At 39.3% G+C, this 11,838-nt stretch overlaps 1 protein-coding gene across 1 annotated transcript; it reads left to right on the top strand.

Moving 5' to 3' along the window:
- The first annotated feature begins 363 nt into the window (after nt 1-363).
- PLSCR5 (phospholipid scramblase family member 5) lies at nt 364-11,189 on the top strand. Its single transcript, XM_044432943.1, has 7 exons — nt 364-376; nt 3,105-3,256; nt 6,731-6,773; nt 7,772-7,992; nt 8,194-8,355; nt 9,615-9,776; nt 11,151-11,189. The coding sequence occupies exons 1-7, from the start codon at nt 364-366 to the stop codon at nt 11,187-11,189; spliced, it is 792 nt and encodes a 263-aa protein (XP_044288878.1).
- The last annotated feature ends 649 nt before the right edge of the window (nt 11,190-11,838 follow it).

Genomic DNA, 11,838 nt, shown 5'->3' with positions numbered 1-11,838 from the left:
GAGACAATACATGCAACAAAGCAGATTGCATTCCCAACTGCTTAATGCAAACAGGTATTCTGCAAATGTAATTTCCCTGCTTAGCTTTCTTGTTCACACAGGTGGAAAAGTCTCTAAAATGAACATTTTTATTCCCTTGCTTACAAGCATCATCTCCCCCTATTGTCCATACCCACAAAATGCAGTGAACAGGAATATGAGAAAGGTGTTGTGTTTCCTTACCATTCTTTTGTAACCTGACATGAAGTAGACAGACACCTTTTGAAGTCTGTGCATGCTGTGCTTCCCCCCATCCCTTCCTGCAACAAGAAAAGACTTTTCTTTTAGCCTGGCTTCCTTTGAAGGAGTGACTTAGGCAGCTTCATGGCCTCACAAGGTAAGTGATTATATATAACCTATAAAGGAATGTTTACTTAAAAAAGAAGGCTACCCCTAATAGTATACAGCAATCAGCAATCTGATTAAATAGGGAAAGTGACAATTCCAAGACATGGTAATTTCAGCTCTGACAATGCTGCAAATGGAGGCAGAATATAATAGAATGTCAAATATAATATACAAAGTTAAACCCACATTTCCTTATGAATGTGTGATGTTGGTTCCATCTCAGTGCCTGCTTCAGTCTGCATATGGACGCATGCTCTTTATTCAACACAATAAGGATCATGGAAAAGTCATGCTTCCATTAAAAGGTTTGCATCCTTCAAACATACTTCACTTGAGAAAGATTGCATCAGCAAGTAATGATCATTTGAACATGCTTGAAAAAATTCTTGTTAATGAGCTTCCAAAAGACAAGCAAGTGCAATCGGACTGAAGGGTAGTTTGTGTCATGTCTTCTTTTTAGTTTGAGACAGCTACGTTCTCATTAAAGGTGAAAATTGCAGCCAACTGAAAAGCTTTTCAAGCTCTTTCCTTTAAAAAAAAGCAAGAAAGATGAAATGTTACACTTAAAATTGAAGTCAAAGTCTACTCTCACACCTACCACTTTGCCTCTTTAAATAGTACAGGTGTTAAAATTTGGCATGGGCTCATTCTAGAAGCACTAACAAGTTCACACACCCAGCTTCTTCTCCCACCCCCTCCATGTCCCTGAAAGAATGATAAATAAAATGCTCCTTTAAAGAAATCATCTGTTCTGCTGAGCAGTTTTAAGGGCAGCCACTGAATGTCATCAAACAAGTAGTCATCTTGGGGCATGAGAATTAATACACTTTCTAATACCATTAAAAAACAAACAAGCAAACAAGCCAGAGCCGGTTTTCCCAGCTCTAAACTGGAATTTCTCTTCTAAATTATGAAGAGAAAAATCCATAGTAAATATTTTCAGGCACTTCACACACACACACACACACACACACGCAGAATGTTGTGTTCAAATAAAGCACAGTTCTGCATATAAATGGAATTAGCAAAATCACTTGAAGTAATATACTTCTAACAACAAAGAAGTGTAAGTCAAATAACAACAATAACAACAAAATTGCTATTGTATCAAGTGCTTTATTTACACAACATAGTATATTTTATGCATGTAAAAATGACTGAAATAAAATCCTCAATGCACCAACACTGCAGATACACAAAATAATACACACCACTCTTCAAAAGGACTTAGATTTCCATGAATATTTAGTGCACCTGCTGCTTGATTTTCTGTAGTTTAAGTCTGACTGACAGGGCAGACTTCATTTTGCCTTCTTTCTCCCCCCTTCCTTGAAGATGACACTAGCACTGGGCCAGTAAAACTTCACGCCATTTCATGTAACATGAGTTTTGGCAACAACAGGATTCTGTGAGGTAAAATGATGCAGGAGAGAAGATGAAATATTTATGACCCAGTTATACATTTTTAAAAAGCTAGATAGAAATTCAAAGGGATTCCTCCTTCTTCCTGTGGCTTGGTCTTTGAAGCAAAGCTGTGGCTGCAATGATAAATTAAGATCAAAATATGATTACATGATGAAACAGCCAGGCTCACATCCAAATAATAGAAAGGAGCCTCTTTTTAAAACCACAAGAGCAGAGAAGAGAAATTAGTTGATATGTCCAAATTGTAAAAGATATCCCATCATGCAAGGGGTTTTCTGAATGGGGTGCCTGACCTCTTCAGGAATCCTGGAAAGTATGAAGATCAAACAGAACATGATCGGGAAAGGAGCACCGAGGCTGTCTCAGGTTCCTGTGACATGAAAGGAGATGAGTGGGAGATGGGTAGGCAGGCTGGAGGACTGGAAACCACATAATCAGTACTGGGCATGCAGATTGCTGTGTGGATATGGGGCATAATAAATCAGACAGCAATTCTCAGCATACCGCAGCCAGCGTGACTGGGTGGTGCCTGCTGGGAGTTGTAGTCAGCACATCTGGAGGGCAGTGGGTTGGAAGACTGCTATTGAAGATGAACATGGGGATGAGTTGCTAGAAAGAGAAGCTTGGAACTCATTGAGAAATTAGGCTAACAGGGATTATTACAAAGGATCGCTGAGTCTCTCAAAGTGGCTTACAGCATAAAATCACAGAGCTGAAAGAGACCATGGAGATTATGAAGTCCCACCCCCTTAATGCAGGCTCTTCAATGCTGGATGCAACTACAACTTCTCTGACAGATGGCTACTGAACCTTTGTTTAATGCCATCAGAGATGAACTCACCACTTGCCAAGGCAATCTGTACCACTGTCAAACAGCTCTCTCTACGAGGGCATGTCTCCTAGCCAAAATCCACTCTCCTGCAATTTTGAGCTACTGATTCTGGCCCTGGGTTCTGGAGCAAACCAGAACAAATCTGTTCCATCTTCCATGTGGTAGCCCCCTGAAACTGAAGGGCCACTGTGGTGCCTCGCCAAACCCTCCCACAAATATACATAGTGCCTTATGGTCTGAATCCACATGGTATCCCTCTTCTTTTTACCATGTGGGTTAGCCCTGAGACTGAAGTGGCACAAAATAATACATCAGAGCTGACATCTTATGTACATTTCTTTGAGACCTCACACGTTATAACAGATAACTTTTCATAGGTATGGGCTACAATCCAGTAATACCATAAATGACAAACTAATGCCAGTTTTCATGACCAACTTGTTCACTTGGTTTTGCACAGATTCTCCAGGCCAGATTCAAAAAATCATCCAAGATCCTCTGCCTGGTTCTCCAGAACTTCCAGCTCAACTGATGCCTTCAGAAAACACCACCATCTGGAAACAAGCCCAACTTCCTGCCAGTTTACCTCCTGGTCTGGAATACTTAAGCCAGGTCCTATACTCTTTCCAAATACAAACCTGAGGATGCAATGTTTTGGGCTGTAGATGCAGGCCTCTGAACTCATTGCAGGTCTGCAATGCAGGCCTCTGAACTCAAAAGCTTCTCTGTATCCAATGCAGAGCAGGAGGAAGATGGAGAAGATTTTCACCTCACTATCCTCTGTATTCACTGTGCTTGCAGGGGCAAAACTGGGCCTGGGACTGGAGGGTTCTTCACATCCTTACGTCCTCACTTCCTTCCCACCAGAATTCTTCCTTTCCCTCCTTCCAAGGCTGCATTCGCAACCTAGAGAAACAGCTGGGACAATTATTTCTGGGGATGAAGGAGCAGATACCAGAGTCCCCTTTCCAAGGTTGTAGGGATGTCTATAGCCTTGGAAGGGGGGATTGCTAAGGACCCACTGGTCTTTGAGATGTTATGCTGGGACCACAGATTTGCTCTTCTCAAATTAGAAAAGCCCTTCTTAGGGTTTACTTCCATCATAACAAAATCTGCTGTGCTTTTCTTGAAAAACTGTAAAAAGAGGTTTTGTTTGTTGTGGTTATCATTTTGAGATTGCATCAGATGTTCTTGATTGCCTTGAAATTTACTCCACATTTCACTTAATTTTGTTCCAACCATTTGTTCTCCTCAGGGAAGTAGGATAACTCTGCCTCCTCTCCACTGTCGTGTTTGGGGTAGTTACAAATTGCCTTTACAAAGCCTTTCGAGGTTGTCACACATCAACAGAGTGTGAAAACTGCATTAGAGTAAAGAAGAAGGTGGCAGAATTTGCTTCCTCTGCTGTAGATAGTAGTGTGGTTCTAACTAAGCAATTCCATTCCATGTCTGATTTCTTCTTTGAAGGAGTAGCAAAGTTTCTCTCTTGTTCCATGGTACGTTTAGTCCTCTATCCATTTTGCTCATGGGGATGATCAATCCATGAAATAGTAGTGGTATCCTGACAATCCTTCTAAAAGATTCCGGTGGTTGAATTGCTTACAGCAGCCTTCCCCAACCTAGTGGCCTTCAGAGGCATTTGGACCACAACTCCCAGAATTCTCATCAAGAAGGGCCATTCACTGGGAATTCTGAGTGTTGCTGCCCAAATATGTCTGGCACACCCAAAGTTGCAGAAGGCTTGCTTAAATTCTATGCAAAAGGACATCTTTCTCTTTTCTCCAAACTGTTACATGGAATTTCTTTGGAAGACCTGGATGTGTCCAAAATTTAAACCTGTTTTTCTTCCCACATATAAACTTGTTGACAGTTTAGAATGCTAATAAAAGATATGAATGTACTGATAGGGCTGCTCACAGGGTAGGGGTTTTAAAAAGGAGATGATAAAGACAGAGGAAGATGGTACAAAGTGCCTCCGGGGTGGACTGCAGAGAAAGTTGCTGTGCTGGATTTTCAGATTTTTAACTGAATTTTCCCCCATTGTGCACCAGTTTTCAGCCTCAGAATTTGTACAAATGCATTTGCACATGTTCATGCAAATCTGCTCTCCTGAAAATGCCCAAATGAGCCAAGAATGTCCAAATCCCCTTGCAACATGTATTTTCATGCTTTATAGGGGGATTTGTGCAAATGATAGATGGTTTGATTGTTCTGCATCTACATTTGAGGGAACATATGCAAAATAAAATGAGTCTCCAAGCCTGATGGATTCTACATCACATAGGAAAGACTCTAAAAATCACATAACAAAATCCAAGTGGCAGATTGCAAGAAATTCAGACTTATCTGAGTCTGTTGCAGATGGCTCCAACATTCTACTAACTACTTTGAAATCTGTTCATGTCTGCTGTAGATTTGGAATAAATGGATTGATGACCAGCACAGCTACCCATTTTTAATCTTATTGCATGGTGTTTGTGAGATAAGCAAAAGTTTAGGGAACCGCCTCTTTTAGGCTCCCCCACTTTTGCTGTTTTCCAGCTCTCCATGCAGAGGACCCTCTTATTCCATCTGATATTCTGCTGCAGGCTCAGATTTGTAGAATGAAAGTCAGCTTTGAGGTTTTCTAAAAAGCAAAACTTTTGATTTATAGCTGGACCAAACTCGGGTGGAATCAAATCTAAATGATGAAGCCTTAGAACTCCTGTCATGCCATCAGTGTACTCAGATCTAAGGTTTCTTGCCTGGGAATATCAGATCAGATCAAACGCTTCCAAATACTCCATGAAAATGAAGCCTGTTCAACAACAAGGGCAGAACAGCTTCAGAAAGCAATATATATATATATATATATATATATATATATATATATATATATAAAAATTAAAGAATTGCATTTGGCATTTGCTCCATTTTTTCACTTGCCTTTTCTGAACCATGAAACACAGGAAGAACTTCAGGAGAATCAAAGGGTCCCACTTGCAGTTTGTCATTATTGGTATTCATGTTTCTGGTTTTGATGTCATTTTCTTCCTGAATGTTGCATTTCTGAAAAGTAAGCATACATCACATTCCTTATCTTAGCCAATATTTTGTATTTCTGAATATGCAGCTGTTCTGGATGTCCACAAGTCATTTCAATAAATGAGGCTTCAATATGATAAAATCAACTCACCTGCCTTCCAAACTGAATTGGGGAATATTCGTAACTCAAGTTTATAAAGCATCAATGCCATATACCCGATCTTGCTTAAAGTAGGCATTTCACAATGTGGCTTCATTCAAACATTCCAGTTAGGGAGAACATAATAAATGGGCCTTGTTTATTGGCTTAAGGTTGAACTTTGTTAGCGTATGGAAAAAATGCATTCATATCAGACTGGCTAGTGATTCTAGAGAGATCCTTTCCTACAAATAGGATACTCCATATCATGCTCATGATGCCCAGTCAACCCAATTCAGTGCTTGAAACCATTTTGTTCTCCACTGCATCTGAATATGATAGATATTGCTGCTGCAGATGATGCATTGTCTTTCCTCAGCTAATGAGGAAGGTATGGCAGTTCCTCGCATGCATTGGAACCACGTGTGGTTTCCAAGAAGCACTGACATGAATCTTCTGCACATTCTTTAGGCTGCAAGGAGTGGGCAACCTGAGGCTGATGCATTGCATGTCACCTTCATCACCACCACTGGTGTGGTCCCCACTGTCCTATTGCTGCCAATTCAGCATGGTGGCCGCACTGTTGGTGGGTCCCTGTAGGGCTCTGGTGGGGGACAAATGTGAAACCCAGACCCCTAACATTGTCCACCCCTGCTATACATCCTTATCTGAGTGTAAATCCCATCAGAATTGATGGTTCAGATTGCCCCATTAGCAAAATGTTTTTCTGCCAAAACAAGTACCTTCGGCACTTCTTCTCAAGCTAATTTCTTCTGCCTCCCAGCACAAGAGAGATTGCATTACTGTGCTAATAGTACTGAACTACTTCTGTGATTAATAATAAAAACAGAGCTAGTTATTGGTATTGACTATTGATCAATATGAACACCTCTAAATATCTTCAACTGTCCTTTTTTAAACAGTTGGACCAGATAATTATTCACCAGCAAGTGGAACTACTCCAAGGTAATTCACACTTTAACTTGGGGGTGGTCAAGTCTGCTTCTGTATGGTCCATGTGAATATACAAAGAGTGGCATTCAAAATCAAATAGATTTTCAAACACCTTTAAATGTAGACCATTTTAACATAAAACATTTAAAATAAAAGGTAATTTCCAATATCTATGAGGAACTGATTACATGCAATCTTTTTCATTATGAGCCTGAGAGAAGAAATACATTGATAAACCTCTTTTTAAAATAGCCACAGATATAAATCCATAGATGAGGGGCCACCAATGAGAAGGTCTTCCTTGTAGTACCCATCAACCTGACTAATCTTAGTAATGTGCCAAGTGCCTTTACTAGATAGGGTATCTAAAGGTTACCTTAAAACATGGGCAGGTTAATAAGGGTGTAGGTAGCTCCTCAAATAAACCAGAATAAAACCATTTAAGGTTGTAAACACTGTTAAGTTCTTTAATGTAGCTAGATCGTGCCTCAAGGGTGTTAGCAGCCCACATGATTATCAGATGGTTTATTTATTTATTTACGTACTTATTATTAAATTTATATTCCACAGAACAATAGTCCAACAGGTCTCTCTAGGTAGGTACAAAACATATACCAATATAGTAAACAATAAAATAATAATATACATAACAATAAACCAATAGTAAAAAAAAAACACTTCATAACGATATAATATACAGCCAAGAGTTTAAACAGTAACGAGAGAGTTAAGAACAATGTGAATTGAAATTTTAAAAGATTAAAATGTAATTTAGTTCCAATTAAAACTTATATAGGTAAAATTAATTATTAAAATATCTGGAAAATATTTGCCTGGTGCCCAAAAGATTGTAAGGAAGGTGCCAGGTGAACTGATGTTGGAAGGCTATTATAAGCATTTGATCCAGAAAGTAGCAATTTTACATGTAGCACTGTACCAATGGTCGTTAGATGCATCTCAAATAATGGCGATTGCATGAAATAAAGGTCTTCACATTTGACTTCATTTAGTTATAGTTGGGACTGAGACATGCAGCAAGTATGAGATTAAAAACCACATGGGACAAAGAGTTTACTTTGCAGTGGAAGAAAATGGCTTTTTTGATCGTAACTTCTGTGCACCGCTACGGTCTTTCACTATGAGAATCACGGACAACACTGGTCGAGAGGTGATCACTGTGAATAGACCTTTGAGATGTAATAGTTGCTGGTTTCCTTGTTACCTGCAAGAGGTGAGTAAATCCTACTAATAATCAATTTTATTTAAAAACACATTTTTATATGTGCACTTTGATATCCATGGTGATCTTACCTACTGATAAGTGATTATATTTGAACACACACACACACACATTCTGTATTAGATTGCTTTTTAAACTTTACAATTATGTTTGCAAGCCTCATGTTTTATCATATTTTGTATTGTTCCACAGCTAGAAGTCCAGTCTCCTCCTGGAACCACAGTTGGCTATGTTGTTCAGAAATGGGACCCTCTTCTGCCTAAATTCACTATCAGAGATGCAAGCAAAGAAGACATATTGAAGATAATTGGCCCTTATGCAACATGTGGTTGCTTTGGGGATGTTGATTTTGAGGTACTTTGAATAACATTGCCTGGTATTTGAGGTTTTTGCATTTTAAATCTGCACTGGATATGTCAGGCAAAATGATGGGAGGACTGGAATAGGTCAAGATGACTTCCACACTATGTGACTTTTTGATGCTGTTCAGTAGAAAGCTGAACATGGGAAGAAGATGACGGCTTTTCCAGCATATGGCTGGCCTTTGGCCCTATGTCCTTGGGGAGGTTCTAAAATAACATAGGGACATATAATAAAGATGTCCAGAACAAGGTCCTGGAATTTTATGGTTGATTGTGTATAATAATTTTCTATTTGTGTTGTTATACTGCATTATCCTATTGTATTTGTAGGGCTTAAACCATCTAGAGATCTTCAACTATTGGACAATATAGATACTGGATGGATAGATGGCTGGATGGATGAGAACAGAAGATTAGGCTGGGAAAGACCAAATGACTCTCTAATATGGCATTGTATTTGCACAGTGGTCAACCACATGTCCATGGCATCTCCATTGCAGTGGACCATCACTTAACACTGGGATGGGCAACTTTTGGCACGATAGATTTTGGTCCTCAAAGTTCCCATGATCATTCTCCATTGCCTATATTGGCAGGCTGTTTGGAATTGTAAGCCAAAATATCTGGAGGGCCAAATATTGTACACACCCAACTTCATGGTACTAAAGGTATAATTAGCCAGGTCTGGAGTGAGGGCTGGGCTGGGCCATGAGCTAGCTCATCACCCATGTGGCATGGCTACTTAGCTAAATCCATCTTCAGGTAGGCTTATTTTTCAATGCATATTTTGTTTTGTTTTAAGTAGCTGAAGGCTGAAAAGCACCAGAAAAAATATTGATAGTGGGATATCTGAACACAAAGTTGATTTTTCTTCTCATTTGTAATACTTAATGGTTCACAAATTACTAGTAATAGTAACTAGGTGAGTAAAATTAAACGGGTGTTTGGCTTGAGACAGTTGAATTTTATGTTCAGCCTGTGGTTGGCATTACTTGGAAGGTGTTGTAGGAGGTACCTGTACCAAATATAAAGCATTTGACAATGCCCTAAACATATAATGCAACTGAAATATCCATTCTTCATTCCAGTCATTTAGAGCTCCTAATTCTTAAATTATTTTGTTGTCTCCTAAATAGCTCCACTGTCATTGTTCTCTGCCAGTATGTTTAATTTCATTTATCCACAAATACTTTAGGGTTATTCTGTATGTACTCCTTTTACACCAAGCCTGTTATTTTCCTTTTCCTGCAGGTGAAATCTCTAAATGACATGTCAACCATTGGCAAGATTTCCAAATATTGGTCTGGCTTTGTCAACAACATCTTTACCAATACAGCCAACTTTGGTATTCAGGTCCCTGCAGATCTTGATGTAAAAATTAAGGCTGTAATGATTGGTGCTTGCTTTCTTCTAGTAAGTATAGCAAACGAGAAAAACTGGCAAAGTCCTTCCATTCTTTATGCCGTCCTTCCTACACGATCTTCAGTGTAGCATGATCTTGGGGACAAAATTATTATGTTTCATGAGTTAAGCCAAAATTATTATGTTTCATGAGTTTCTACTGCCAAACCCAACAAACTAGTTGCGCACTGGCTAAACTCCCATGATCAGTTCTGTGCATGATTCACAACTGCATGAAGAATTATTTATCTATATGATAAATTAAAAAATAAATTAAGAAGCACAGAGATAGCGTCAATCACATATACACTATCACACGAAGATACAGTTTTTTCTATGTATCAAGTGCTCGCACCTTTCTAAAAACCATGTGATCTTCGCCTTTTGGAGAGGCTTGAAAGCCTGAGCATAAACTAGTGTGCAAATGAGGTGGAAGAGACGCAGTTAACCCAACAGGCCGACTATAACTCAGTAGCAGCCGTGCATGCACTCCATGTGTAAAAGGTCTTGGGTTCAATCCTTGCCAATCCACACACTGAAGAACAACACATAGTCCTGGCGTATTCCAGAGATTATGAAATTCAAGATCATTTATAACACACAAGCAGTAATGTAAATTATGCCGCACTAGTTTAAAAACCCTCTCGTACAATGCCAATAGTATTATTTGTTTATTATATCTATAGGCCACCCTATAGCCCAAAAGGCTGTCTGGGCGGCTTACAATACAGGCATGGAAGAATGGGAGATTTCTGAGAAAACGTTCACACCCGTAAACACAATTCATGCTAGAAATCCCTTATACTTGCCCAATGCAATTTACTTTAGCGACCATCCTGGTTACTGCCCTCATCATGCATTGCATTTCATGCTCTAAATCAGCCTTCAGCAATCTGGTATCATGCTTTGCTTTGGTCTACAGTTCACAGCATTCTGGATAATTGGCCAGGTTGAGGGGAGCTGATGTGAGGGAGTAACCCTAAACATTTATAGGGCACCAGGTTGGGGAAGGCAATGTTAAATATTTTCCACAAAAATATGCATGTAAAGAGGATAGGTCAGACCTTTTGTGTGTGTGTATGGGGGGGTACTTTTCCCCACCACCACTTCTGAAGAGCAGTGGTATAAAACTTCTAAAGGTGCATAATGATCCAGGAGTTACTCCACCTTTTTAGTCCAACAAGGATAGAATTAACACTCTCCTGATACTTAAAGCTCTCTGATTTCTTGCTACACAAAACTCTCTTTGCTCAGAGGCAGAAGAACTGCTGCCTAATAAAAAGTACAAAAAGGCTTTGGTGTAATGAAACCCTACAAGTCAGCCTTTTGATATTAATTGTTGCCTTTTTGTATCTTCCTCATCATTCACGGTTTATTTATTTGTAGGACTTAATGTTCTTTGAGAACTCCTTGGATGGATTGTAACAAGCAAGATGATAGGAACAATAAAATATGCAAACTACATTTCAGTGAGTAAGACCAAGGCATAAATTGGTTGCCTTTGCTTTGAAGACATAGACATGAGACACTTGGTAATTCTTTTTCATTTTCTTCCGGCAATCCCTTGAGCTCTGGAGATTACTTTTGAACTGTACAAGCCTATGGATTTTGTAAGTGGAGTGGGCAACAATCATGTTTATTAAACTTATGTTTATTAACTTATGTTAATCATTATTTTTATCATTTTAATTGTGTGGACAGTGGCTAAATACATGGAGAGGAAGAGAGAGTGCACCACATTGCTTTGGAGTCTTAGAATTCTTTTTGGACTTGTTTGATGTCATTGCGTCAGAAAGCATGAAAGATTAGAACTAAGATTTGCAGCTCCACTGATGAAGCCTTTACTTACAAACCCCTTTGAAGTTTTGCAAGTGTTGGCCCCAGCTATTAGCCCAGAAACTAAAGAACGAAAGAACGAACGAAAGACAGACAGACAGACAGACAGACAGACGGGAGGGAGGGAGGGATTTCATTAACTCAAGAAAGCTTTGAGATTTAGAGTTCAATTAACAGTAACTAACAAAGACATCATCTACTGGGAAAGCTAAAGATGGATGTCTGTAGGGATGCTTGT

The sequence above is a fragment of the Varanus komodoensis genome, unplaced genomic scaffold (assembly GCF_004798865.1).
Source record: "Varanus komodoensis strain SLA01 unplaced genomic scaffold, ASM479886v1 scaffold25, whole genome shotgun sequence".
Classification (NCBI taxonomy): Eukaryota; Metazoa; Chordata; class Lepidosauria; order Squamata; family Varanidae; genus Varanus; species Varanus komodoensis.
The sequence above is the reverse complement of the archived record's forward strand: the minus strand, read 5'-3'. Positions and strand labels throughout refer to the sequence as shown.

What these genes read in the sequence shown, in the direction of transcription:
- PLSCR5 (XM_044432943.1), top strand. An exon ending in GTCTGGAATACTTAAGCCAG is followed by an intron (nt 3,257 to 6,730) that starts GTCCTATACTCT and finishes TTTTTTAAACAG; the next exon opens with TTGGACCAGATAATTATTCA. An exon ending in GCAAGTGGAACTACTCCAAG is followed by an intron (nt 6,774 to 7,771) that starts GTAATTCACACT and finishes GACTTCATTTAG; the next exon opens with TTATAGTTGGGACTGAGACA.